Source organism: Pteropus medius, unplaced genomic scaffold, assembly GCF_902729225.1.
Source record: "Pteropus medius unplaced genomic scaffold, Ma_sr-lr_union100, whole genome shotgun sequence".
Classification (NCBI taxonomy): Eukaryota; Metazoa; Chordata; class Mammalia; order Chiroptera; family Pteropodidae; genus Pteropus; species Pteropus medius.
This window is the reverse complement of record NW_024353908.1, coordinates 9,381,356-9,406,618: the sequence shown is the minus strand read 5'-3', so window position 1 is coordinate 9,406,618 and position 25,263 is coordinate 9,381,356. Positions and strand designations below refer to the sequence as shown.

Here is a 25,263-nt window from a genome sequence, read left to right as displayed (position 1 = left end):
TAATTCATTGCTGTGGGGAGATTATCCTATGCATTGTGGGATGTTTAGCAGCATCCGTAGTTTCTACTCACTAGATGCCAGTTGTCCCTCCCCAGTTTTAGTAACCAAAACTGTCTTCGGACATTACCTGGTCAGGGGTGGAGGACAGGAGCAAAATCACCTTGGTTCGAATAATGTTTAACAGCATAGGCTCTGGAGTTAGAACAAGATTAGAATTGATGCTTATTAGCTGTTGAGTTTAAGCAAATTACTTAATCCAAGCTTCAGTTTTTTCATCAGTAAAATGGGTAAAGTAATATCTACTGCAAAAGTTATTGTGAAAAAAAATAAGAGAATGTATTTTTTTATGCACAATCTTGTGCCCCCCTCCCCCATCACCACCACCTAATTCACATATTGAAGCCCTAACCCTTAGTAAGACTATATTTGGAGATGAAGCCTCTAAAGACATAATTAAGATTAAATGAGGACATAAGGGCAGGGCCCTGATCTGAGGATTCGGGTCCTTATAAGAAGAGACATTAAAGATAAGAAGACAGCCATCTGCAGGCCAGGAAGGGAGCCTTCACCGGAAACTGAAATTTGCCGTCTCCTTGACCACGGACTGACTTCTAGCCCAAAACTGTGAAAAAAAATGTCTGTTGTTTAAACCGTCCAATCTGTAGTATTTTGTTATGACAGCCCAAGCAGACTAATAAACATTTTCTATAAAGAGCCTAAAACAGGGCTACAATAACAAAGTGTCAATAAATGGAGCTGTTACTATTCTTGAATCCATCAGCTACTGAACTCATATCTAAGAACTCCATTTTTGCCTTATCTATACTCAATTATGATTGAATTTCCCATGGCATCTGGACAATTTAACTCTCTCTAAATTCACCATCATTTTGGGGGTAGGTATGAGAATTGGGTATCGGTTGGATGCTCTACCCAGGATCTATTCCATGGTTTCTCCCTTCTTAACAGCACCTACATGTTCATTAGGGAACCATGTCTCTCCCACTGTAACAGTCACATGGTCCAGATGAGGACTGACCTCATCCCTACTGCAAGTGAGCACTGATTTGCATGAGCCACATGATTGGTTTAGGGACTGCAGACCTAAGCCACTCAAGTACACAGCACATAGCATTCCTCTGGGCCTCTTTTCCTGGCTGTAAATAAGCAAGCATGTCACCCCCTTTGCCGCAGTCACCCATCTGCAAACAAGAGAAGCCATGCTGAGGCCAAAGTTAGCACAGACAGCAACACTGAATCAAGGCTGTCTCTTATAATATCTAGGTCATGTCCTCATGGGGGTGAGTACGGGTTGAAATCCAGCCCACACTCTGCTCTCCAGGCCATGCTAGGATGTGTTTGCCCAGAGATACATACTTTCTAATTTGAACAAAGGCGCCATATAGGCTAATGGCAAATCTGAAGTAAATCAGAGACACTGGCCCATGCCCTGATCAAACCCTACCTGAAGCTCCCTCTTTCTTCTGAAATTCTTAGTTACATGCGTCAACTAATCTCTCTATTTTTTTTTAACCCATTTGAGTTGTTTTTTTATTACTTGTAACCAAAAGCATCAAGGTGATAAAATGGTTTATACAACCCCAACGTAACTCAGAGTCTCTGCACGAAATACTCAAATTAAAACCATTTATTCAACTATCCATTATATCCGGTGCTGGATACACAGCAGTCCACAGGGAAAAAAACATCTTCCTTAGCCTCATGGAATATATCTGTTCCATTAAAACTACTTCATTCGAGAGAATCAGCACACTGCCATACACTGACACTGAGCTTCTTTAAGAAAACTGTCGCCAATGAACACATTGATAAAAAAAAGTAAAAGGACACTTAGAAACCACCTACCTAAGCTTTTACATTTAACAAATATCAACCCAAAGTGTCACTCCAGCTTCTTCTACATAAAGCAGGTAAGTAAGTATAATACCAAAGAATTGTAACTGTCCTCACTTTTTGTAATGGCATTGTCTCCTGTAATGTTCAATGTGGTAGACACTAGCCACATGTGGCTAGAGTTCAATTTAAGTTAATTATATGTAAATAAAATGAAAATTTTATTTTCATAGTATGGCCAGTGAAATGTGGCCACACTAGTCACATTACAAGCACATAATCTCCATATGCGGCTAATGGCTAAAATATTGAACGGCATAGATAAAGAACATTTCCAACATCACAGAATGTTCAATTGGGTAGTGCTATCTTTCCTCCAGTTCCTTTTCTATTTTAAAAATACAAGTGTGCTGAAGAAGAGGTCCCTCTAAATTATCAGACTAATGCTAGGATCCTAAAGCAAGAAACTGACATTCTACATACACATATGCACTCACCCAGGATTTACCACCCTGGAACTAGTAGCTCAAATCAATTAGTCTTTCTATTCTTGACTCCTTCCCTCAATCAGTGTTCATGTGAGTATAGAGTGGGGTATATTACCATCAGTTATTAGGTAACTGGAATTGAAAAGGCCAGTATTTTAGAGACTGGAACCTCAAACAGGACTTCCCACAATCAGCCAGGCCTTTTCTAATCACTGTGGATTCAGAGGGCCTACCAATCACGATTCTGATTCCACAGGTCTGGGCTGGGGCCTAGTGATCCCCATATTTAATAAAAACCATGGATGATTCTGAATCAGTGGCTGTTTGTGGAGCATTCTTTGGAGATGGGGCATCAGGCTGTGCTTGGCAGGGAGACATGAGTCAGAAACACTAATGAAGTCACCCCAGATGCCCACAGCTTAAAAACTCTCCCAGGTTATTCTGATGCACTTTCCATTCTGGCAAACCCAATCTGTGGGCCAGTGTTTCTGAAGCTGATCATTTTCTCCAAGCAGCTCTGCCTGCAATCTGTTAGCAGCCATCAGGTAAATGTAAGTGCCTAGTAACAGGTGCACAGGGCCACGAAGATCCCCCCACAGCCTTTTCAGAATATCTCTTTCCCCTCAGGATTCAGGCAATGGGATGACTCACAATGTTTTATTAAACCCCATGGATAGGCTCCTTCCACCAAAAAAGACTCCAATAGTAACTAGCTATCATATTCCCATTAATGCCTTCTTCTCATAATCATCTTCCTTTGAGATAATCATTTCACATAGAATAGCTTGAGCTTACATTTTTAGCTAAACTGAACCTCAGAAACAGATTCACATTGCTTACGAAAGCCAGGCCCTTTCTTCCTTATGGCAGTATTTTCCCACAGACTTAGACAAAAATAGACAATAGCTATATGAATTTTTTCCTTGCTGGGCATCCTATCTCTCTGACTTTTCTCTTGTAATATTGATATATATCAATATTAAGAGAACGCTGTGCTTTCTAAAGAGTTTTCACATACACTGTGGAGGTGCTTAACCATGGCTTTGCACTGTGGCATGATTCACTATGACTAGCCTCTTCTCTTTACCAAAGACCAAAGTTCAGGAATTTTATCTAGCATAGCTTGTCCTAAAACAACATGGAATATAAGCTTTTCCTGCTACATCCTATCCTTAAGCATTTTAAAGTGTCAAACAGAAGCCAAATTTCACGACAACCTGGGGGAATTGTGGGTCCCTCAAAAGTGATTACCATAATGAAAGAAGAGGATCAAGGCTATGGTAGTCTAAAGTTGAAAACTGTCATTAGTTTTGTCTCACATCTAAAGTCCTAAATTACATATACAATATCCTACCTATAATCTGAGTTCCTAGACAGCCTATCAGAATGTTCTTATTCTCATATGGATGTGGACAGAGGGAAGGGGACAAGGGAAGGAGAAAACAGAAATAATCCAAATCCAAACCTAGCAAAAGCTGACTTCCATGTTGGGCTTTTGCTGCCAATTGTTTAGTTCTCATTTAGTAGAGGTTCTTCCTTGCTTGGCTCCTTGAAAGAAAAACTGCACTGACTTAACTTCTAGTCTGAATTATCTGAGTCCCTTTCCTCATCTTAATGCTGCAAATCCAGAGCCTACCATGAATTATGCAATGTGCAACAATCTATTACACAGCTAGGAAAGTAAGAAGGGCTGCACTGGTTTTTCAAAAAACAAAACTCTATCATATAATGCTGTCTCTGAAAAACAGATGCCCACTGGTCTTAGAGGTTAATCGTGTTCTGAAAGCATCCTGACTAGGGTCCTGACTAACCTGTAGAACGTCCAAACAAGTCATGTTATTAGGAATTTCCCTGCTATATTTAATACCTAAGAGATATACATAAAATTCATTCATTCTTTTATTTGTAAGGCCATACGTTATACAGTAAAATCAACTCAGAGCAGAGAATATAGATAATAATATTTCCAGTACATACTTATATAAAAGTCATCATTAAGATGCCATTTTACACCCAGTTCCAAGAGTCAGCAGACCAGGACCATGAGACAAAATACTCTTGGAATTATGATCAGCTGTCAAAATAGACTCTCTTCCCAGCTCCTCACATTCAGAATGGAGGAGCTGTCACCAAGTGGGCCCCAAATAAACCTATATGGACTACAGTGACAAACTAGACCACTTCTGAAACTTATTATTCACGTTGATACACATTTATTTACCCTCTCTGCAAGATGGTCGCTATCCTGGGCCCTGAGAATACAGACAAGAGTAAGAAATGTGATTACTGCTCTTGAAGAGATGAAGTGTGAGAGACATCAAGTGTGAGAGACAAATACATAAATGAGAGGTTACAAGCTTGTTGCCTGAGGACCAAATATGGCTCCCAGATGTGTTTTGTTTGGTTTATCCATGCTTTTGAAAGAACTGTGAACCAACATTTTTAAGTTGGCAAAGTTCATTTTTTTAACAAATTCAAGCTTCTGGATTCTCTTGAAAACTTGAAAAATCTGACAACACTGGCTAGTGTTCCCACATGACAGCAATAAGCTGAAGCTATGTGATCCCTCTGAACAAGACAGGGCCTTCCAGTATACTCCAGTCCTCACCACTCCCTAACGTCTTTTAAAATACTTGCTCACTATTTGGGTTTGCAATGACTATTATAAATAAACAATTTCAGTGCTAAGTTATAACTGTTATAACTAAGGTGAGTGGAGAAATACAAAGCTCTCACATACAGGCTACAGAGATATAAGCTGATGTGCTCTCTGAAGAGCACCATAATTATAGGCATTAAGTCTTACAAAAATAATATTTACATGAGCCAAAAGTTCCAGACATCTACCTGAAGAAGTTCACTAAAATATATGATGATAAGGATATTCATCAATGTGTTGTATAAAATAGAGAACTGAAAACAACCTAAACGTTCACCCTCATAGGCATGGTTTAATATAATGCAACCAAATATTGATTCCACAGCCACTGAAATAGTAAACTAGATAAATAAATAGTATAGAAAAAAAGTCCATGATATATTGTTAGGCATGAAGAAAAATCTCACTAAAAGAGCATGTACTGCATGATCTAATTTTCATAAGAAAAAGACCCTCCCAAAAGTCCATCAAAAAACCCATATATATGTTTGTGTGTGTTCTATATATCTATATACATAAAAATGTCTAAATAAAAAGTATTATTACATGTATTTCTCTGAGGTAGATGAGCAATGTGGATACATTTTTCTTTCAATTTCACATTTTTTTGTATTGTACACATTGTTTAAATGACGGAGGAAAAATTAAATTTCACTAGAAAAAAATGTAAGCTGTGGAAGCACAAACCAACCATGGATAGTGACTGACAGCCATACAAGGTCACGATACTATTTGAGTTTTTAAAAGATCAGAAACCAAAATCTAGATGCCTATGCTTTCTTTAAAAAAATAAAAATAAAAAACCCACACGCTCCAATACGAAAGAAATTTCTTTTTTTAACAACTCGTTCCTGAGTTTTGAATTTTTAACCAAGTCACACAGACTTAAACAGGCTGATAGCTGGAGGAGGAAATGAGTATGCTCTCCCTATCAGATGTAAATTCTAACGCCTGGCCAAGAATCCAGGTGGTAAAATACTGACTAAATCAAGCCAAAGTGATGCTTTCCATGGCCACATTTCATGAGCAATGGGTTCAATCACTGCACACATCTGGTCAGAATAAAGACCCTCTACGACCTTCAACACAATTAATTCAATATTTTCTCTACAGTTCAAAATGCTACAACAACTGGCAGACAACCATCTTAAATCATCACAGGAAAGTCAGACATATGGTTAGGTATATTTAATATGCCTTAAAAATAAGCCATGGATTTTCTAGCCAACAAGATCTTAGGCAAGAATTTTTTATTTATTTAAAAGTTATGCCTACCTGTTACCCTCCAAAGAATTCAGTTCAACAGATATTCGTTGGGCACCTACAGAGGACAGAGATTACAAAGATCTCAGAAGCAGGGATGCTGCCTTCAAGAATTCAAGAAACGCATAATCCAGTACAGAATACTGGCAAATCTACAATACAAAACAGTACTGTGACTCTTGAAATCATGATGTGCAGTAGGGAAAAAAAGAGCACAGAGAGAAAGGAAATGACAGTGTTGCTGAGGGAGATCAGGGGAAAACAGAAGAAGAAGGCAAATAAGCAGAAATGCTTGAAAATACATAGCAGCGTGGTCTGTGTTCTAACCAATAAATACTTCGGGAATCCATTTTTTATTTCCAGGAGTATCTTCGGTGGGGCCACCAGGCACGCCTGTGCTGTCTCAGGCAGCAATGGTACAGCCTAAAAGAGAAGCATTCCCACTGACCCCCGCAGTAAAAGGACAAATGCCTCTCAGTTATGGAGTCAACACAGTTCTAGGGTAGAAACTGACAAGAGAAAAATTGACATGTCCTAAGTTAAATGACAGCAGACCAGAAGGTGGGAAGAAGAGACAAGGAAAGTTAATCATTTAACAGCTATTGGCAGAAACCAACAAAAGACTGCTCCTGTTCTTGAATGTTCTTAAAACTTTGAATCCACTTCCAGGCAACTATTTCAGTTCTTATCTAAAAGAAATAGTCGACCACCAGACACGTCTTGCTTATGCGTGAACTTTCCAGACTACAGCCCACAACCAATCCAGAAACATCAAATACTTCTTCCTTACAGACTGTGCACCTATCCCAGAACTTCCTCAGCTTCACCTTCTCCCACCCCCTTAATCCAGAGCCAATGTAAATTCCTTCAAAACAACTTACATCTTTCTTCTCCAAACTCATTGTACAAAGGAGCCCATTAATCCCAGGACTGCAGACATGTTTGTCTTTTCCATCGAGCCCTGGTTCTGGTGGTTTAGACTGCACATCCCAAGACCTGGTCCTCTTTCTCGCTAGCATATGGCTCAATAAACCCGTTCTTTCAGGACAACTTTCAGTCTTAAAGGTTTTTTGTTTAACAAGGCCTTGGATAAGAATTCTGGAACTAGGTAGATCTGACCTTGAACCACCTGTGTCAGATGCCTGAGAGCCCGGATAAATTACCTGACCTCTCCAGCTAATTTTCTCATGGCTAAAATAAGAATGACATCATCTACCCAGGCAAAACCCTAACCTGGTCTCAGTGACATGTCAGAAGATCCATAAATAATAGTTATAATTATGAGTTTGCCACTCCTAATTCAGATTCCCAGTCTCAACCATGAAGTTATACCTCAGAGCAGGTTTTTCACCCTCAGCCTCATTGTCATTTGGGGCTAATGGTTCTCTGTTGTGGGGTTGTATTGTGCATTGCAAGATGTTTAGCAGCATTCTTGGCCTCTACTCCCTAAATGTCAGAATCACTCCCCATCCTCACACATAACAACCAAAAATGTCTCCAGACATTGCCAAATGTCCCCGGGGTGCGGGGGCAAAATCTCCCAGGTTGAGAATCACTGGTTTAGAGGAACACATTGATGGGTCTCCACCTCTCAACAGAAAATTATCACAGCTGCTATTCTATAAGTATTTCAGCAAGCACTACTTAGGTGCCAAGCAAAGGACTAAGTGTTTTGCATACATTTTCTCATTTAATCCTCATAACTATCTTATGAGGTAGGTATTATTCTGATGTTCAACTGAGAACTGAGAGAATGAGGTTCTAGAAGGTTAACGTGCCTGTGGTCACTCAGCTGAGAAGTGGCAGAACCTGGATCCAAACCCAACCAGTCTGACTCCAAACCCTTATGACACCAAGCTCCACTGCCCTCCCCTCAGCCATTCCTGATTTGGGAGCCCAAGTATGATGTCGGGAAGGTCAGAAGACCTCAGTGTCAAGTTCTCAAGGATTATACTTGCTGGTACTGGCCTGCCCAGGACCCCCAACAAATTGAGAGAAGACTTGTCCTTCTTCTATGCCTTACTGCAGCTTGGGGCCTGACAACAATCATTAGAATGAATTGTCACCAGTGACAATGTGGGAGAAATTCAGACAACTCAGACCTCCACCTACGCATGATGAGGTCGGGAGGATTCCTTCTAGAGGATTACTTGTCTGAACTAATCCAGTCCCAGCCTTTTAAAAAAGCAGCATCTGAATCATGCAGAAAAATGAGGGGTTTTTTTCTAGACTTGAAAAGCTCTCCAGGGAACAGTGTACCACAATCTCTATCTCTCAAGAGATTCATCTCCACAAAATGTTTTCAAACAAGGAACATTCAAATAATAACAGAAGCCAACATTTATTGAGCACTCACTATGTGCCAGGCCTTGAGCCATGTGGTTTACTTAAATCTCCTCATTTTGTTCCTCCACCAGCTCTAGGAAGTAGGTATCATTATTATCCCTATCTTCAGAGGGAGAAATCTTGGAGCAAAGAGGTGAAGTCTCTTGCCCTAGGTCACCCAGTTAATAAGTGGAAAAGCCTGCCTTTTAACCTGTTCCAGCCTGAGTCCAAAACCTGTGAATCTACAACACATCAAGAAATTGATATTTATGGATTATCTTACAAGCAGTACTGCAGTCCTATTAACTCTGTATATGGCAATAATTTTGAAACATGGCTTATAATCAGGGCATAATTGCCTTTTAATTGCACCATCATGTCATTGTCCATAAAAAGAGCTTCGAATCTTGTCTCTTAATGGGCTGAAAGATAAGCCTTATTGTGGAAAACATAACTGCATCTCATTAGAGGCACGCCAAATGCCTCCGTTGGCAGTAGTGGTGGAGCTGACACCTTAGCCGTGAGAACGTAATTCTCTTACGTAACTCATTCCCACGACACTGGAGATGGTAAAAGAAAAAGTCTACACACACAGCTGATGGTGCCCAGAAGAACTTCTCACAGTCCATTTGAGGCTGAGAGGGTTTGCAAGTTTCCCTGACACACTCAGCACAGTGCTGCTTTAAATCCGTAATATGAAAACCAACTGAAGCAGGCCAGCAATGCTCGTTGTCTTCAAGAATAATTCCTACATTAATCAGCTAAGTTCTTCTTGGCCCCAGTCAGAGACTGCAAATGTTAAACCCTTATCAAATTTAACATGATCCATCAGAAATTTTCAGACTTTCAAATATCAGAATTTTTAGAGGCAACTGAACTTGGGAGAGATTTATTCTAATTCTAAATTTGACAGCGGATGTTCAAGAAATACTTGAGCAACTACTATGCACCAGGCACTACTCTCAGCACTGGGGAGGCAGCAGAGACCAGGATCAACAACATCCCTGCCCTCTGAGAGTTTATATTCTACGAGAGAGAGAGACAAAACAAGGCACTTATTTTGAAATTATTTACATACTACAGAGTAAAATGAAGCAGAGAAGGGGGCTGGGAATGACAAGTTGCAGTGGAGTTATGGGGTCAGAGGAGGTGTCACTGAGAAGGTGACATTTAGGAAAGACCTGAAGCTCATGAGGAAGCAAGCCTCCTCAATGTCTAGGTAGAGACCAGCAGGCCATGGATGGAGAGAGAAGGAATGTCATGGGTCAGATCATGGGGGGCCCTGGGAGTTACTGTAAAAACTTTGGCTTTCACTCTGAGATAGGACTACAGAAATGATTATTTTTATGGCCAATGACATGATGGTGCAATTAAAAGGCAATTATGCCCTGATTATAATGGATTATTTCATTATTTAACTATTTAGCTATAAAAAGAGATTATTATTTAATCATGAAGACATTGTTCAAGCTATGTTTTCTAATTTCACTACATGCCTTCAGAAAAGTTGACACCCAGAAGACACTGGACCCTCCCTAGGACACTTTACTATAAACCAGAAGTCAAGATGATATAGGCATGTCCTTGATATCCATGGGGGTTCAGCTATGGAAATACCGAAACAAATTCACAAGAAATACTACATAGATGCAGACATCCATAGGGATGAAGTATAGGAAAGCTCCAGTGTTTACCGGGGGTTTTTCAAGGTTATAGATCTCACATATGAGCTGCATAAAGACAGACAGGAACGCAGTAACCTACATTTTTAGGATGTGAATGTCAGCCCTTAACGAATTTGACAGCTTTTATTCTCAGTGTATACAAAATCAGTATATCCTGTTACACATATATACAAACTCAAGGAAGAGACCACTAACATCAGATACTGGTGTTTTGCATTAAATAACCATCGTTTATAAAGCAACATCCTTCATGTAAACCCTTGTGGTAAGGAGATGTCAGAATGTTTTCGCTTATAAACCACTTAATTCCCCTTGGTGGATATCATCAATTCTGCCATCCAAAACTAGTCGGAGAATGAATGCCAACAAATGCAGTGAGCCAACTGCATGCCATTGCATCATAAGGTCAAGTTAATCTATTTTTAAGTAGCTCAGCCATTGGCAAAGGGTGACCACTGGAAACAATGCACAGTTGGGTTGCCTGTCCTTGCATTATTTTTTGTAAAAACTGTGGAATGTTCCATAGTATAACCTAAAAATACCCTTCAGAGAATGGTCTTTTGGCACCAAGAACAAAAACAGATTGATCTTTTGAAAGTTTAAGTTTGTGTATGTATATATATATAATATATATACACACAAAACACAATTTAAGAGCAAGAAAGGATAAAAATCAGACTTTTCTGCAGCAAAGATCTTATTTGCTTGGAAAATCTTATTTGGCTGGAAAAACTGTACACAGAGAAAACAAGAGGTAAAGTGTCATTCTTATGGATCTTAACATACAGCAAGTCCTTCATCAACAGAAAACAGATAAACCCCTTATCATCCTGCCTGCTGAACATTTAAAATTTCACTTCTTAAACTCCAGTTAGAGTCAACAGGCAGAAATACTTAAATATAATTCATTAAGCTTTTTTAGCCATTCATTCATTCATTCATTCATTTATAGCTCGGTATAAATTATTAGACACAAGAAACCAGCTGAATGAAAGATCTGGTGATGAGAAAATGAACATATTATGATCCAAATGAGAAGAAATAAAAGATGAATAGGGAGAAAAGGGGGAAAGATGTTGAAGATGGTCTAGTCTGAACTTATCGCCTGAGTAAGAAGCAACACTGAGAAAATTCATTCACGCATCCAACAAACTTTAGTGAGCACCTATGATCTGCCAGGTACTATTTTAGGCACTGGGAAATAGATGGGTGAACAAGTGGGTAAAGCTGCTTGTTTTCAAGGACCTTACATTCTAGTGGAAGGAAAGACAAACTATAAAGAAGAAACATAAGATAATGTGAAATTGTGACAAGACTATGAAGACAACAAAACAGGATGAGGGGATGGCACATGGCTCACCAAACTATCTTAAATAGAGTCAGTGGAGTGCTGGGGCCAGCTCACACTGGCTCTGGAGAACTGATTATATGCATCTCTTCCCTACTCTAGTTATACTACGAATCAGGGTCACCCCTTTACCAGAATTTGGTTGTTAAGCATTTAGCAACACACCACCAGATGAAGAGCTCAATGAAGTTCTCTTCCAAGCGATACTGAGGAGAGGAGTCAATATTGTGACCATGTAGGGGAAAAGAAAAAGCAATCCCAGAGATCCTGAAGCAGAATTTGTGGGAAACCAAGAAAGACCACGCACTGTTTTAAAATAAGAACAGAATTATTCTGTTACAGAACTGTTGTAACATATTCCAATTGGTCAAAATAAACACATAAGATCAAAATAAAACAAAGAAGGGCACAAAGAACTATATTCAATTGTATGCGGTCATAATTCCCTCATTACCGTGAGGGAAAGGCCTGGTAGTGGTATTGTGGTTTTTATATTGTGTCTTATTTATTGTCTCCATTCCATCTCAAAAAAAAGTGGAAGGACAGTTTTGGTTCCTGAGTAATTTACAAAACCACAAAATTCACCTACAAAAATATGTAAGCATGACCTATAATATTACCAGTTTGGGAAACTACAATCACACCATTTTAAACTTCTGGAGTCTGCATTATTCATGGAATTGCTGTATTTTGAGTGCACGTCCACTTATTTCTGGCATGAAGAAACTTAGGTCCAAAGAGGGTGACTTGCCAGAGATGACAATGTTAGCTGGCAGAACTAGAACCCAGGTCACCTGCCTCATCTGATGCAACATTCTCAAGGTCAGTTGACACCTTAGGACAGTAGTTCTCAAAATTAAGCATGCATCAGCATCACCTGAGGGCATGTTAAAAGTACCCCACAGGCTCCATCCCCATGAGTTTCAGAATCAGTAGCAGGTAAGGGGAAGCCTGAGAATTTGCATATCTAACCAGTTCCCAGGCTATATTAATGCCACTGATCTGGGGACCCTACTTTGAGACCCACTGACCCAAGAATAGTATGAGTTTTGGAGACCAACACAGCTGAGTTCCAAGCAGCTGTGTATGACCCTTGGAAAAGCCACCCAAACTCTCTGGACCTCAATTTCTAACATCTGAGTCCCAGTATAAGGAATAAAGAATGAAAGAAAGTACTAACTTAGCCAAGGGCCTGGCACATTCTAAAGCAAGTCCTTAGTAAATACTAACTACTTCCTATAGCAAAGTTTCCTTAATAACTCTTTCCTTTTTTCACATATGCTAGAATGGCTAAAATTCAAAAGACAAGATCTAAGATCGGCAAAGATGTGGAGCGATTGGTATATTTAGAGCAGCTTTGTTCATATAGTTATTCATATACCTATTATTCAATGGCCAATAAATCATAAAGTCCAAATGTCCACTGACGAACAAAACTAAAAAAACTGGTATATGTATACAATGGAATACTACTCAACAATAAAAAAGAACAATGGTGCACACACAATACAAAATCTCCAAAATATTTTGAATAAAAAAAGCCAGACACAAAGAAACACATACTGCACTATTTCATCCATATGAACTTCAATAATAGACAAAACTAATCCATGGTGAAAGAAACCAAACAGCCTTTGCCTCTGGAGGAGATGGGGGAAAATGACTAGAAAGGAATAGGAGGGAAATTTCTGAGTTCATGGAAATGATCTATATCTTGATTTGGGTGAATATAATAGAAGTATATGCACTGGTCAAAACTCATCAAACTATATCCTTAAGATCTGTGCATTTTACTATAGATAAATATATACTTATAAAGTATACATATATGCTTTATTATATAGAGAAAATAACACATTTTATATAGCATACATATGTATATGTAAATTTTGTTAGGCACTTGGTGATAAAATGAACGAACTCCAACCTGGTAGATCCATTTACCTTGATTCCTTCACAATCCAGTCCTGCTTCATATAATACCATTTGCTATAGACTATTTTTGTCTGTGCATCTTTCCAGAGAGCCGTCGTGAAATAGAAACAGCAGAATTTTCTCCCACAAGAAAACCGTGACATTTTCATGCAGACAGCACCTAGAGTGACCCATGTTCCTGGGAGTGGCTAGTTCAGGGTACAGACAACACAAAAGTAACATTTTCCTTTACCATATAGTGAGTATGAGCCTATCGAATATGTTTAAAACACAGTAATGAAGACACAATAAGAGCCATTCAGTCATATAATTTAAATCATATTCTCGATATAAATAGGGAACCGAAGACCAGTGAAATGCTTTCTAGTGCCATTTTTCTATAATGAAGACATTAGAAGACTAACTATGCCCATGTAATTATCATATGAAACAGTAGCTTTCACTTTGTAGTGGATTCCAGGCCATTCTAGTGTCCCCATTCACATCTTTATTCTATCCCACTACAAGGAGAACAAGTAGATTTACACACACACACATACACACACACACACACACACACACACACACATACCCTGCTTGATTATTTGACCAACCCTTTCTAAAATCCATGATTAGGCAGCCCTGGGACAATGCCTCCAGGATCTTTGAAAACTGGTAGGAGGAAGAGGTTCAACCACATGCAGCATCTTGCACTCTGAAAAAGCTCCCACACAAGACCCATTAGACACCAGTAAATGGTACCCTTGGCTGTCCTTCCTCCATCCCTTTCTCCAAAATGCCCCTGAACTGAGACCTGGAGCTAGTCCCATCAAATGCTTTGACACAGTATTTTCTCTACAGTTTTATCAAGTCATGATAATCTAGGTACTGGCATTAAATTAATAAATACATGTTCCTGACACTAAAAGCTAGGCTTAGAAATAAATAACTGCTCACATTCGATTTAAATATAACAATAATAGCTCATCTTTATTGAGCAGTTACTATTGAGTGTCAGGCACTGTTCCACATACTTTCCACTTATTAGCTTATGCAATACCCTCAAGAAAGCTAGTGTAGAGATGAGGACACATTCTCAGGTCTGGCTCTGTATTGGTCCTCAAGCAAAGCCTGGGGAGATGTTTAATGAAGGAAACACAGTCTCTCCCTTTAGTAAGCTTACCACCTTCTATGGAAATGAGGGGAGATATCTAATTCACAGTTTAGAATAAGTAAAAAAAACCACAAGGTACACATTTAGGGGATCCCAGAGAAGAAAGGATTTGTTCTATCTGGCTGGATGCTAGAAGGCTTTCTGGAGGAGGTGTCCAAGTGGAAGATGTGGACATAAATGGAAGAAGCTTTCCATAACTAAGTGTCCGCCCCTCAGTTCCCAAAACTAAAAAGCCGGTCTATTTTCCCTGGCCCCCTCCTCTGTTTCATCTGCAACAGGCCTGTTTCTAAGAGAGGATCAGCCTAAACCAACCCAGCCCTTTTTTCCTTTGACACATTCCTCCAGCTGCTGTTGCCCTTCCAGAACAGCATGCACACATGGGAACTTTTTACCACATTCAACTTTGCCATCTCCTCTAGTGCTTTTAAGGGAGAGAGAAAGTGTGTCATGGCACTTGGTAATACAAGGGATCTCTTTAAGGAAATCGAGTCCTTTTCTGTTGGACAGGACAACCCCTTGCTTGCACCACTTGAGATGTAAGAGACTTCCCACCACTAGCAACCATCAAAGAGGTCATCACTCCCCTACAGGCTTCTGAGAATTTGCTTCAACCCCCTCCTCATGAGTTCACAAGAGTCAGGCCCCCATTTCTTCCTCCTCAGTGCTTAAGGCTCTGTAGCAAGGGCTCAAACCCTCATTTTGATATCTGTGTGACCTGGGGCAAGTAACTTAACCAATGTCAGTCCCAGTTTTCTTATCTGCAACACGGGGTTTATAGAACAACTCACTCCTCAGAATTGTTGTGAATCACAACAAGATAGTGCAAGGGAAGCATTTTACACAGAGTCTGGCACGTAGTAAGCTAAGAATGAAGAGTAGCTATCATTACCATCATCAGTAATGATGTTGGTGATGGTGACGGTGGTGATGCTGGTGGCTGCGTACACTTGGGCTTGATTCGCGCTGAGAGAGAAATACCCCTCCTTTTCCTCCCCCCAGCCCCCGCCAAGCCTGGTGCTGAGCGGAACGGTGTAGACATGCGTCATCCAGCTGTGGGGTGAATACAGGATCTTCAGGCGGCCGGCTTAAGAGGTTCCTCCGGCGCCCCCAACCCACCTGGAGGGTTGCGAGGTAACGGCGATTTTCTGATGGAGGAGATCCAATAACCACAAACCCTCTCCTAGTTCATACCCATTCTCTAGGTCTGGAAACAGACAAGTGGCAAAAGAACGCAGCTCCGCCCTGCTGCATCACTCCCCCAAGGAGCCAGGAGAGCCTCCACTTTGCCCCAACCTCGGTCCCCCAACTCTCCTCCAGATGCAGGCGAAGCTGCGCTGTACTCGGTGGCTGAAATAACAGGTTGGCAAACCAGGCCTGCGAAAAGTCTCTCCGTTTCTCAACGCAAATCCAAACCCCTCTTTCTAACGCAGGTGGGCAAACAACCCGCAATCTCTCTACAACTTTGTGTATTTCACCACCACAGGGCGCACGGCCTCAATTTCCCCTGTAAACTGCGCTCGCAGGAGGAAAGCGGGAAATCTAGATTTGGGGGATGCAGGGTGGGGGATAGCGGTCAATGCGCAGGCCGCTGCCCTTTTCTCGGTGCCTCTCAGAGGCGCGTCCCGTCTTACCTTGTCTGACGGCTTTGAAGGTGACGGCCTCCTTGCAGCTGTCGATGACTCCCAGCACGTCATAGCGGGGCAAGCCGGACACCCGGATCCCCTGCACCTCCAGAAGCAGCTCCCCCTCGCCCAGCCTAGGGCCCTCGCCGCCGCCGGGAAGCCCCGTCGCCTCCAACGCTGCCACCGCTCCAACATACGGAAACTCCCCGTTCTCCGCGCCCCCTAGCACCGTCACCCCCAGCTCGCCCTGGGGTCCCCGCTTCACGGTGCATTCGTGAACCTTGCTAGTCCAGTGATTCTTCTTCTGGATCACTTTCGACATGACGAGTTACACCTCTCCTACCCCCCCAAAAAAATAATAAAATGAGAGACAGGTGCCCCCCACAGCACGAGCCCCCAAGCCACCGCTCGTTCATGGGAGAGCCATCTCCCCGCAAATAACGCAACGGGAGAGAGAAACTTGGCAGCCTCGCTCCCCTGAACACACTCGCGCACTCAAGCCATCATAAAACAAACTTTCTGGGCTTCCCCGCGAGCCCTGCACAGGCGCCCGCGAGCTTTGTTTGCATTCCAGTGCTTCTTGGTCCACGTTCCGGCGCCCGACCGTGCTCTCCCAGACCAGAGTCCACTCTGTGCCGCTTGGGTTATTTTTTTCCTTCCTTCCTTCCTTCCTTGCCTCTTAGAGATGCGGAATCTCCTCTTTACCTCCCGCCTGGTTCGCCTTTCCTCGCTGGCGGGCTGTTCCTGAGGGTGAGGGAAGCCCTTCCAGACAGTTGCTGGGAGCCCTGGAGACGCTGAAGCGGAGCGGGGGGGGGGGAGACAGGAGGGAAGTGCCTGCGGCCCCTTTAAGCAGATACAAAGGCTCTGCTTGTTTTGTTACAGTTCATTCTATTCCGCGCGGCCGAGCGCAGCGGCCGGCGAGAGAAAACGCGCGCGCATGCGCCCCGTGGTCGCCGCCGGCCGGCCCGCCCCACCTCTCCTCCCCGAAGGGAGAGATTCCAATGTGCTTCCCGTTGGGTCCTAAAACCGACCTTCCGGGGGAAGACAAGTTACCCCCTTTTCGTATGCCCCTCTTATTACTTCTTTTCTTTCAGTGCCCTAGACGCAGCAAATCCCTTTGAAGCTAGGGGGACGCTCACGTGTTTTACTCCAACTGTTTGCAACTTTTGAAACATGGGCAATCTAGCATTTTAAAACCATTTCAAACTGGTGGGGGTTGGGGAGACTCACATTCACCCTCGCCTCACACTCACGCACACTCACGCACTTACGCCGGCCTAAGCCTCCTAATCGCCCTCGGCCAGTGACAGGCCACGCTGTGAGTCACCTAACCCAGCTTGTCCGCCGCCTGCGCCCCACCCCACCCCTGCTGCATTTCCCTCTAATACCCTTATGCCTGACCCAGAGGCAGCGGTCTGCTCCCCGCTTGCAACTGCACTGCCTCTGTGCATTTGGGTCCTGGAGCGGGGCTTGCCTGCGTCTCTGGGGCCCTGAGTAGGTGGGCGGTGAGGATCCCCTAAGCCTCCCAACTGGGATCCCCGTTGAGTGACACACGCTCCCCCTACATACACGCATACCCACACCCTGGAACTTTGGGGGCAACTTTTTAGTACGCAGAGAAAACTATAGCCGAGAAATCAATAGAAAGAAATCAATAAGGTTAGAGGGGTTTCGGGTCTTCAACCTAAAAGGGCTTTTTAACTGCCTTTCCAGCAAAGACTTCTGGAGTCAGTCATCTGTGCCGGGCTCCAGTTCCTAGCTGAGCCGCGAAGCCTGCGGCCCTGCCCGGGGGCCAGGAGATAAAGATCACCCCAGCGTCTGGGATCTGCACCCGCGTCCTGGCGCCCGCGGGGGTGTGGGTGCGGCAGGCACCTCTCGCCATGCGCAGCCCGAAGGTCGGTGCCGCCTCTGGCGCCGCCCAGGGGCGGGGGTAGACGGAGTAGCTGTCCCGTCTAGGTTTAGGAAAGAGCTCCGGAGCTGCCAACAGAAAGACCCTGCACCAGGAAGGATTCCCTCCCCAAATACTCCGAAATCCGCCCAAGCAATTTTTCTTCGTCAGTGACTTATATCTTGTTTGCTCATCTTTAGTCACAGGCGAGATTCTAAGTGCTAAGTAAGGGAAGTGAGCGGAAGAGACTCAGAAAGGATGGGATGCCGCAGCTCCCAGGGTTGAGATGCGGCCTCTGGGTTTAGGGTCTCACTGGTCCAATTTCTGTGTGAGTTTGAGCAAGCTCCGTAACCCTTCTGAGCCTTAGTTTTTCCCCTGTTGAGTATAACAGTACCCCACAAGGTTCCAGGGAATATGACATGGGCGAATACTTGTAAAGTGCTCAGCTTGTAAAGTGAATACTTGTAAAGTGGCGTATAATGAAAACTTATACTGTTATTACTAGTATTAGTATTTGGAGAAAGAATTGGGAAATCATTTGGGGTTTCAATTTACATGATGATGATAATTTCTCCTCTCATTCCTAAAGCTTAAAATATATAAGAATACATTTAAATATTTTAAAACACTATTTGGAGAGTGCTATCTAAGCTAATAAAAATACGGAAAAATGTTGATGCTTTTCTCTTGGGATATCCAAAACTGAAAATCCCATTGCCTTGTAGTATTTGTAAAAGAAGGAGGCAGCCAATTTCCCTTGGCTCTTAGGGAAACTTCATCTCCATCCTCTTTTCTCAGAAGCAATCAGTATACTTCAAACTTGACTGGTTCAAAATGAGTGGGAGTTTCAAAATGTCCCTTCCCAAGCACAAGCAACGATCCAGCCCATCAGAATCTCAAGACATTTAAGGTTCCCCTTAAGCGGTGCTGGTACATAATATTGAGGACCAGAGGTCTGGCATCTTGATTCCTAAGCATTTTTTATATCAGACCCTTTTGGAGTATAATTCTATGGTCCACATTTTCCTCTAGAGTGTAAGCTCTAGGGGTGGCAGAGAACTTTGGCATTTAGGTTTATTGATATATTCGCAGTTCCTAAAACAGTGCCTGGTACCTAATTGACGCACGAGTATTTTTTGAAAGGATCTCCCCACAAAAATACTCATTTTTGCATACCACCTTAGAGTGGAGTCACAGATTCCCCTACGAATAAATCACTTGTAAGCTTTACCTTGTGTGTTTCCCTGCTTCCCCACTCCATATTCTAGCAGTCTGATTGTTTGCCAAGCATTCCTCCATACCCCCATCTGCCTAAAATTAGTGATTTCCTCCCTACCTCACCATTGGATTCTGGCTCCCACCTAGAGGAGTCCAAAGGATAGATAGGACCAAGTATTTTGTGATTCCTTCCATTGCACCATCTTTCCTTTCCAGGATTCCAGGTAGGTTGTAACTGAGAACAGGAAAGAACTTGGAATTTAGCACACTTCAGATTTTAGATGTGGCATAACCCCAAGAAAAGAAGGGACACCTGAGGGTACAGAGGGCAGGGTGGAGAGACATATAAAAAATGTCTTATAATCCAAAGACATAAGTATTTTGAACCTCCAAAGCAGCTAAGACCGCCAATTTCCAGGCACTAAGTTTATGGTGTTCCCAAATTCTCTTCCTCTTACCCTTTTTGTCTAGTCTCTCACCTGCTTCAGTTCCTATGTCCCAGACTGGAAGCAACTTCAGGGCAAGAATCACCTATTCTATCCAAACTTTGAATCCTCAGCACCTAAACGCATGCCTTGTGTGGAATGTTCACCATACGTACTTGTTGATTGAATACTTGAAGAAATGGATGAAGTGTGACATTAAACTGCATACTATGTGACCTTTAATACAAAGCCTATTTAGATTTGGTGGCTAGAACCAAGGTGTTATAGATCATTTTCTTGAAAGAGCTTACAGTTATCTCACTTTGAAGTAGATTTTTCATGAAGAGATGTAAAGTGAGATCCTAGTTTTCTAGCTTCTCCCACTTAGGCTATGACTTTGGTAATACATTCCAATTGGGAATATAATACTCTGAAATACCTAACTTTGAGGCCTAACATGTGTGCCAGGATAATTATGTACATTATTTTATTTAATCATCACAACTTTGTGAAGTAGGTATGGCCTTGATTTTCCATGAATGACCTTGATTTTACAATTGAGGAAAGTGAAACTAAGGAAGTAAAGAAACTTGTTCAAAAGCTTAGAAATGATAAAGCTAGGATGTCAACCTAGAGGCATGACCCAAAGCCCATGCTCAGACCACTGCACTAGGAGAGTGCAGGATGTGGCCACCTGTCATTTAGCAAATTTGGGTAACAGCATTTTGGGGGCTCCTGACTCTGCCACATAGTATAGGCACACTAATTAAGTCACCCTCCTATCTCATCCCTTTAATCTGAAGGAATATAGTGTTCTACTCTGGAATCCAATCTCCTGTCCCGCATCTGTGAGCTCTGAAGATTGAATAATTTACCGGAATGTAAAAATTATTTTGCAAACATTTCTAAAGTGTTTAGAGGTCTGTGGACTGTGATACAGTGATGTGCCAAACATCCTTATATCATTATTGCATTAGCATTTCAACAATGAACTCTTAATAAACACAGTAGATTCAGATGAGAACTAAACTGTAATACAAGCTCTGCACAAATTAAGATCTTATTTGCATATAGTTAGTTCCACTAAGGGGAAGTGGGATAAACCACGAATATAAAATGTGCATTTCTTCTCTTTTTCCCAAATACATCTCTTCCCAAAGTTTTCCAGTTGTGATTAAAGAAATTTATAATTGCAGTCTAAAGTGGTATTTTACCTCATTTTTCTGAAAATGTCAGGATGGGAAATAAGTTGGTCAGCTGTGGGGCAAAGAAGAACATATAAATTGGTTATCTTTTAATTTCTGAAAAATGTTATCAAGAGGCATATTTTATAGATATCAATATAAATACTTTGTACATATTCAGTAGTTACTGACTCCAAACAGGCGATTTAAAGCAACAGAAGAAGTTTAAACCATTAGTTCAGATGGAAGGTAAATGGCAGTGAGGGCCATTTTCTTAGTCATCTCCCAGTGGCACTTTAATGATTCACTTGATAACTTGTTCTTTTCCTTCCAGGGAGGCAGATGGGTGGTTTTCTCTGACCATAGTATTTGTCCTTTTAGTACTTTCAGATAGGTAAGAACAAATAGTTAATTCTTGTAACCTTTCAAGATATCACATATGAATTATTAGCTTAATACCCCAGAGAAGGAACTCTAGAAAGAGAGTTTAATCCTGGCTACTGTAGTGGTTCACTTCCATGGGAAAAATGAATATTGGGAACTGGAAGACTTGAAATTCAATGATAGTTCCAGAAACCCAAGAATTTATTATGGGACTCTCCCCTGAAATTTCCCAAATGATTCAGCCATATAAAACACTAAGAATCCCAAACTAGAATGTTATCCCACATAATCCTATTGAAAATATCTGTTTATATTGTTAATTTTTTTGGAAATAGAACATTTGCATTTTATTGATTACAGACATTTGTATCTCTTTTATTCCATCTCCCACCAACTCTATGAAAATATAATAATATGAACATGACAGATGCTTAATTAATACAGGATTTTATTATTGAACATGTTCACTCTCTTCTTCCTTATTGTATATCTTTAATAATTTACTGCACTAAAACAGAACTAAATGAGAGAAGAGGAAAATACACATTGAAACAAAGAATGCCAGTATTTAAAAAAATACTATATTGATGTGTTTTTACAGAACAATTTAAAAAATAGATAAATAAAAAGGCAACATTAAATTAAGACATTCGAAATTAAGACTTTTTACATTTGGATGTATCTCCTCCTAGACTTTGGTCAATACAAATACACACACACACACACACACACACACACACACACAACACAGTTCAGTCTGTCTGTCTGTCTGTCTGTCTGTCTCTCTCTCCTTTTGGGATTTATAGCTAATTTATGAAACAAACCAATTCTTTTAATCCCTTTTCACCAATATATCATTCATTTCTTATTTGTAAATGTAGACCTGTATTTATCACTTTCAATAGCTCAATAATATTCCACTCTTTGAATGCTTCAAAATATTTTTAACCAATGCCCTGTTAATAATCATTTAGGATTCCGATTGGGGCTAAAGTAATTATTTGTATTAGGGTTTTTGGTTACCAGTGGTAGAAATCCAACTGAACTAGCTTAAGCAAAAAAGGGAATATAGTACCCCATATTACTAGTAATACTGGAGGTGAAACTAGCATGGCTAGATGAAGAGGCTCAAGAGATGCCCTCAGCTTTCTATCTCTCCATCTCTTAGTTCTATTTTGCTCTGTTGCCCTCACTGTCTCCTATCTCATACAGATTGGCCTTCTCCAGACAGCCAGGAAATATAGCCCTAAGAAGCTGACTTACATCATTCAGGTTTAGCAATGTCAGAAGGAAGGAGACGTTCACTAACAGATTGAAAAAGCAATCAGAAAAATTACAGTCTGTATTACAGCTTTCAGTTTCACTTGTTGAGAGTAGAGGTAGAATTTGCCTACTTTTCAGTGGCTTTGACCATAAACATAAGTAAGTCACAACATCATCAGCTGCCTGACCAAAGCCTGGCAGAGCAAGTATATGTGGACTTGGGACAATGCAGGGACACCTCGCCAAGGTGGTTCCTCTGCAGGCTCTTATCATGGTCCCCTTTTCTACAGTTAGCCAGGAATTCCAAGAATTCAAATGTCATGGGAGTTTGATTTCAATTAAAACTGCAGTGTTTGGCCTACGTTTTGGTAGACATTTTGAAGATATTCTGAAGCTGGCAGTAGTGCAGGATTGCACCTCTTATAAAGGAAGCCAAATCAAGTGTCGTACTCGTTTAATACAGATGGTTTGTTAAAATACATAAGATTGATTTCAAATGTTCTGAAATGAATCTTAAGTTTCTCTGAGGCTACACTGAAAAAAAGAATTAAATATTCTAAGATGGCACATGATGGTTAGTAGATTATTTTCATTCATTAGTTTGTTCAACAAATGTTGATTAAATACTTATTTTGTCAATCCCTAATAGGCACTTACGGTACAAAACTAAAAGATACACTTTTTTTTTTTTCTGGAAGAAGTTTACATTCTAATTGGTTACTCAGACAAGAACACAGACAAGTTCAATTGTGTTTGGTAAGTTCAATGACAGGGAGCCTGGGTGATTCTGGAGGACATCTCATTAGGGAGCATTGTAATTTGCCAACATGGCTTCAGAAATTAAAGGTACCATTGTTAGAACTTCTTGCTTCCTCCCCCTCTAATTTATTTTAATAGTATTTTAAGAAGTGAAAGACAAATTCTACTTTTACGATCACATTATGTTACTCAAAGGTGTGTTTTATTGGAGACATTCATAGAGTTCCCAGATGGTTACAGTCACCCACAGTGTGAATATATGGTTCCATAAAGCACAACTCTGTCTTGCCACAAAGCTGATCCAGCAAACATTAGGTGGAGTTTTGGAAAATGACTCAAGATAATTAAACAATCTGGAATCTGAGCAACCTTGCTACTTGAACTGTGCCATCTCTGGAAAATTATTCCCCACAAAATCTTATAGCCAGAGAAATAAGGACTGCCCCCTTCCAAATGTATTATTCACTTTTCAAATTTAGCACTGTTCTAGAATTTTAAACTTATTTTTATGGCCTGTTGCCCAGGTGAGGAAAGGCTTACTCAAACCCAGAATGGTTAAGAGCAACCATTCTGTGTCCAGATTTAAAGTCTTTGTATTCTGAACATTCCTGACACTCCCGGCTGAGAAATTCAGCATGCCAGAGTTTGGGTACCACAAGCATTTTACATGCAGCAGGAAACTGCTGAATTGAGCCAAATGTTGAAAGATACTACAGTTTTAATGATTAAGTTAGCCCTCTGCTTTAGTGAATGCATAAGCTGGCATGGGCTTTTGAATATTTCTGCTTCCAAACTCACAGCATCTGCATTTTTCAGATATTTGAACTTGATCTTTTGACCTTTTCTCTAGAATCCTGAGAGTGCTGGGAACACTCACAGCTGAGTGATGGGAGTAAAAAATAGATAACAATTTCTTTTTTCTTTTCTTCTTTTTAACTTAAATCTTAGGTTACTCTGTTTTAGACTAGACCCAATTTCCCTTTCAGTTTTTAACTTTATTTTAACATATCATCTTGTTATGACTTTAGTTTTTGAATTGACATCACTAAAGCTTAAAACTATCAAAGCTATGAATCCACTTGCTAAGGCAAGCTGGTGTTTCCTCACACTGCTCTCCAGATAGCTGAGATCCTTCTCTAGGTTAGTGTTTTCAAACTTTTTTGATTGCTGTTCAGAGTAAGAAATGCATTTAGTTTCACTACATAGTTCACATACACACATACACATATGTGTATGTGTGTGTGTATTGTGTGTGTGTGTATATACATATATGTACATATATACATATATATGTATATATATATACATACACACAATATATATATATATACACACACACACACCTATATATATATATATATATATATATATATATATATATATATATATATATAATTGAAACAAAAGTTCCATGAAACCTTATTCATCCTTTCTGTGTGTGATACACTATGCCAGGGGTTATGGCTCATAGCCAAATCCATTTCTTAACCTTCCTCTTTATGACCAATGAGCTAAGAATGATTTTGCGCTTTTAGATGTTTGAAAAAAATCAAAAAAAGAATAACGTTTATATTGAGACATATTTACAACATGTCATACATTCTTAAATCCTTTCATTTATTGTCTCATTAAATCTTTACTATAATTTGTCTTTGTCTTAATCAGAATCATGACTGTAATAGAAAATGATGGTTAACATTCTTTAAGTGAGTGCTCATTGTGTCAGATAAGTGCTTTGGTAAATGCTTTAGATGATGCATTGATTTAATCCTCTCTGTGAGGCAGCGAGTATTAGTATTCCCATTTTACA

The 25,263-nt window shown here is 40.8% G+C and overlaps 1 protein-coding gene and 1 pseudogene across 15 annotated transcripts in view; both read right to left on the bottom strand.

Moving 5' to 3' along the window:
- The window catches only part of MAGI1 (membrane associated guanylate kinase, WW and PDZ domain containing 1), a 544,874-nt gene extending 527,606 nt beyond the window's left edge, over positions 1–17,268 (bottom strand). For 12 of the 15 annotated variants that reach the window (XM_039851755.1, XM_039851757.1, XM_039851759.1 and 9 more), the window contains exon 1: positions 16,342–17,267. In XM_039851755.1, the coding sequence (XP_039707689.1) occupies positions 16,342–16,654 (313 nt within the window). In that variant the 5' untranslated portion in view covers positions 16,655–17,267. Of the gene's footprint in view, positions 1–16,341 lie in introns of all 15 variants that reach the window. The other 3 variants (XM_039851768.1, XM_039851769.1, XM_039851766.1) reach the window with 2 other exon arrangements.
- Positions 17,269–18,064: 796 nt separating this feature from the next.
- LOC120593780 (protein CNPPD1-like) overlaps positions 18,065–25,263 on the bottom strand; it is a 79,908-nt pseudogene continuing 72,709 nt past the window's right edge.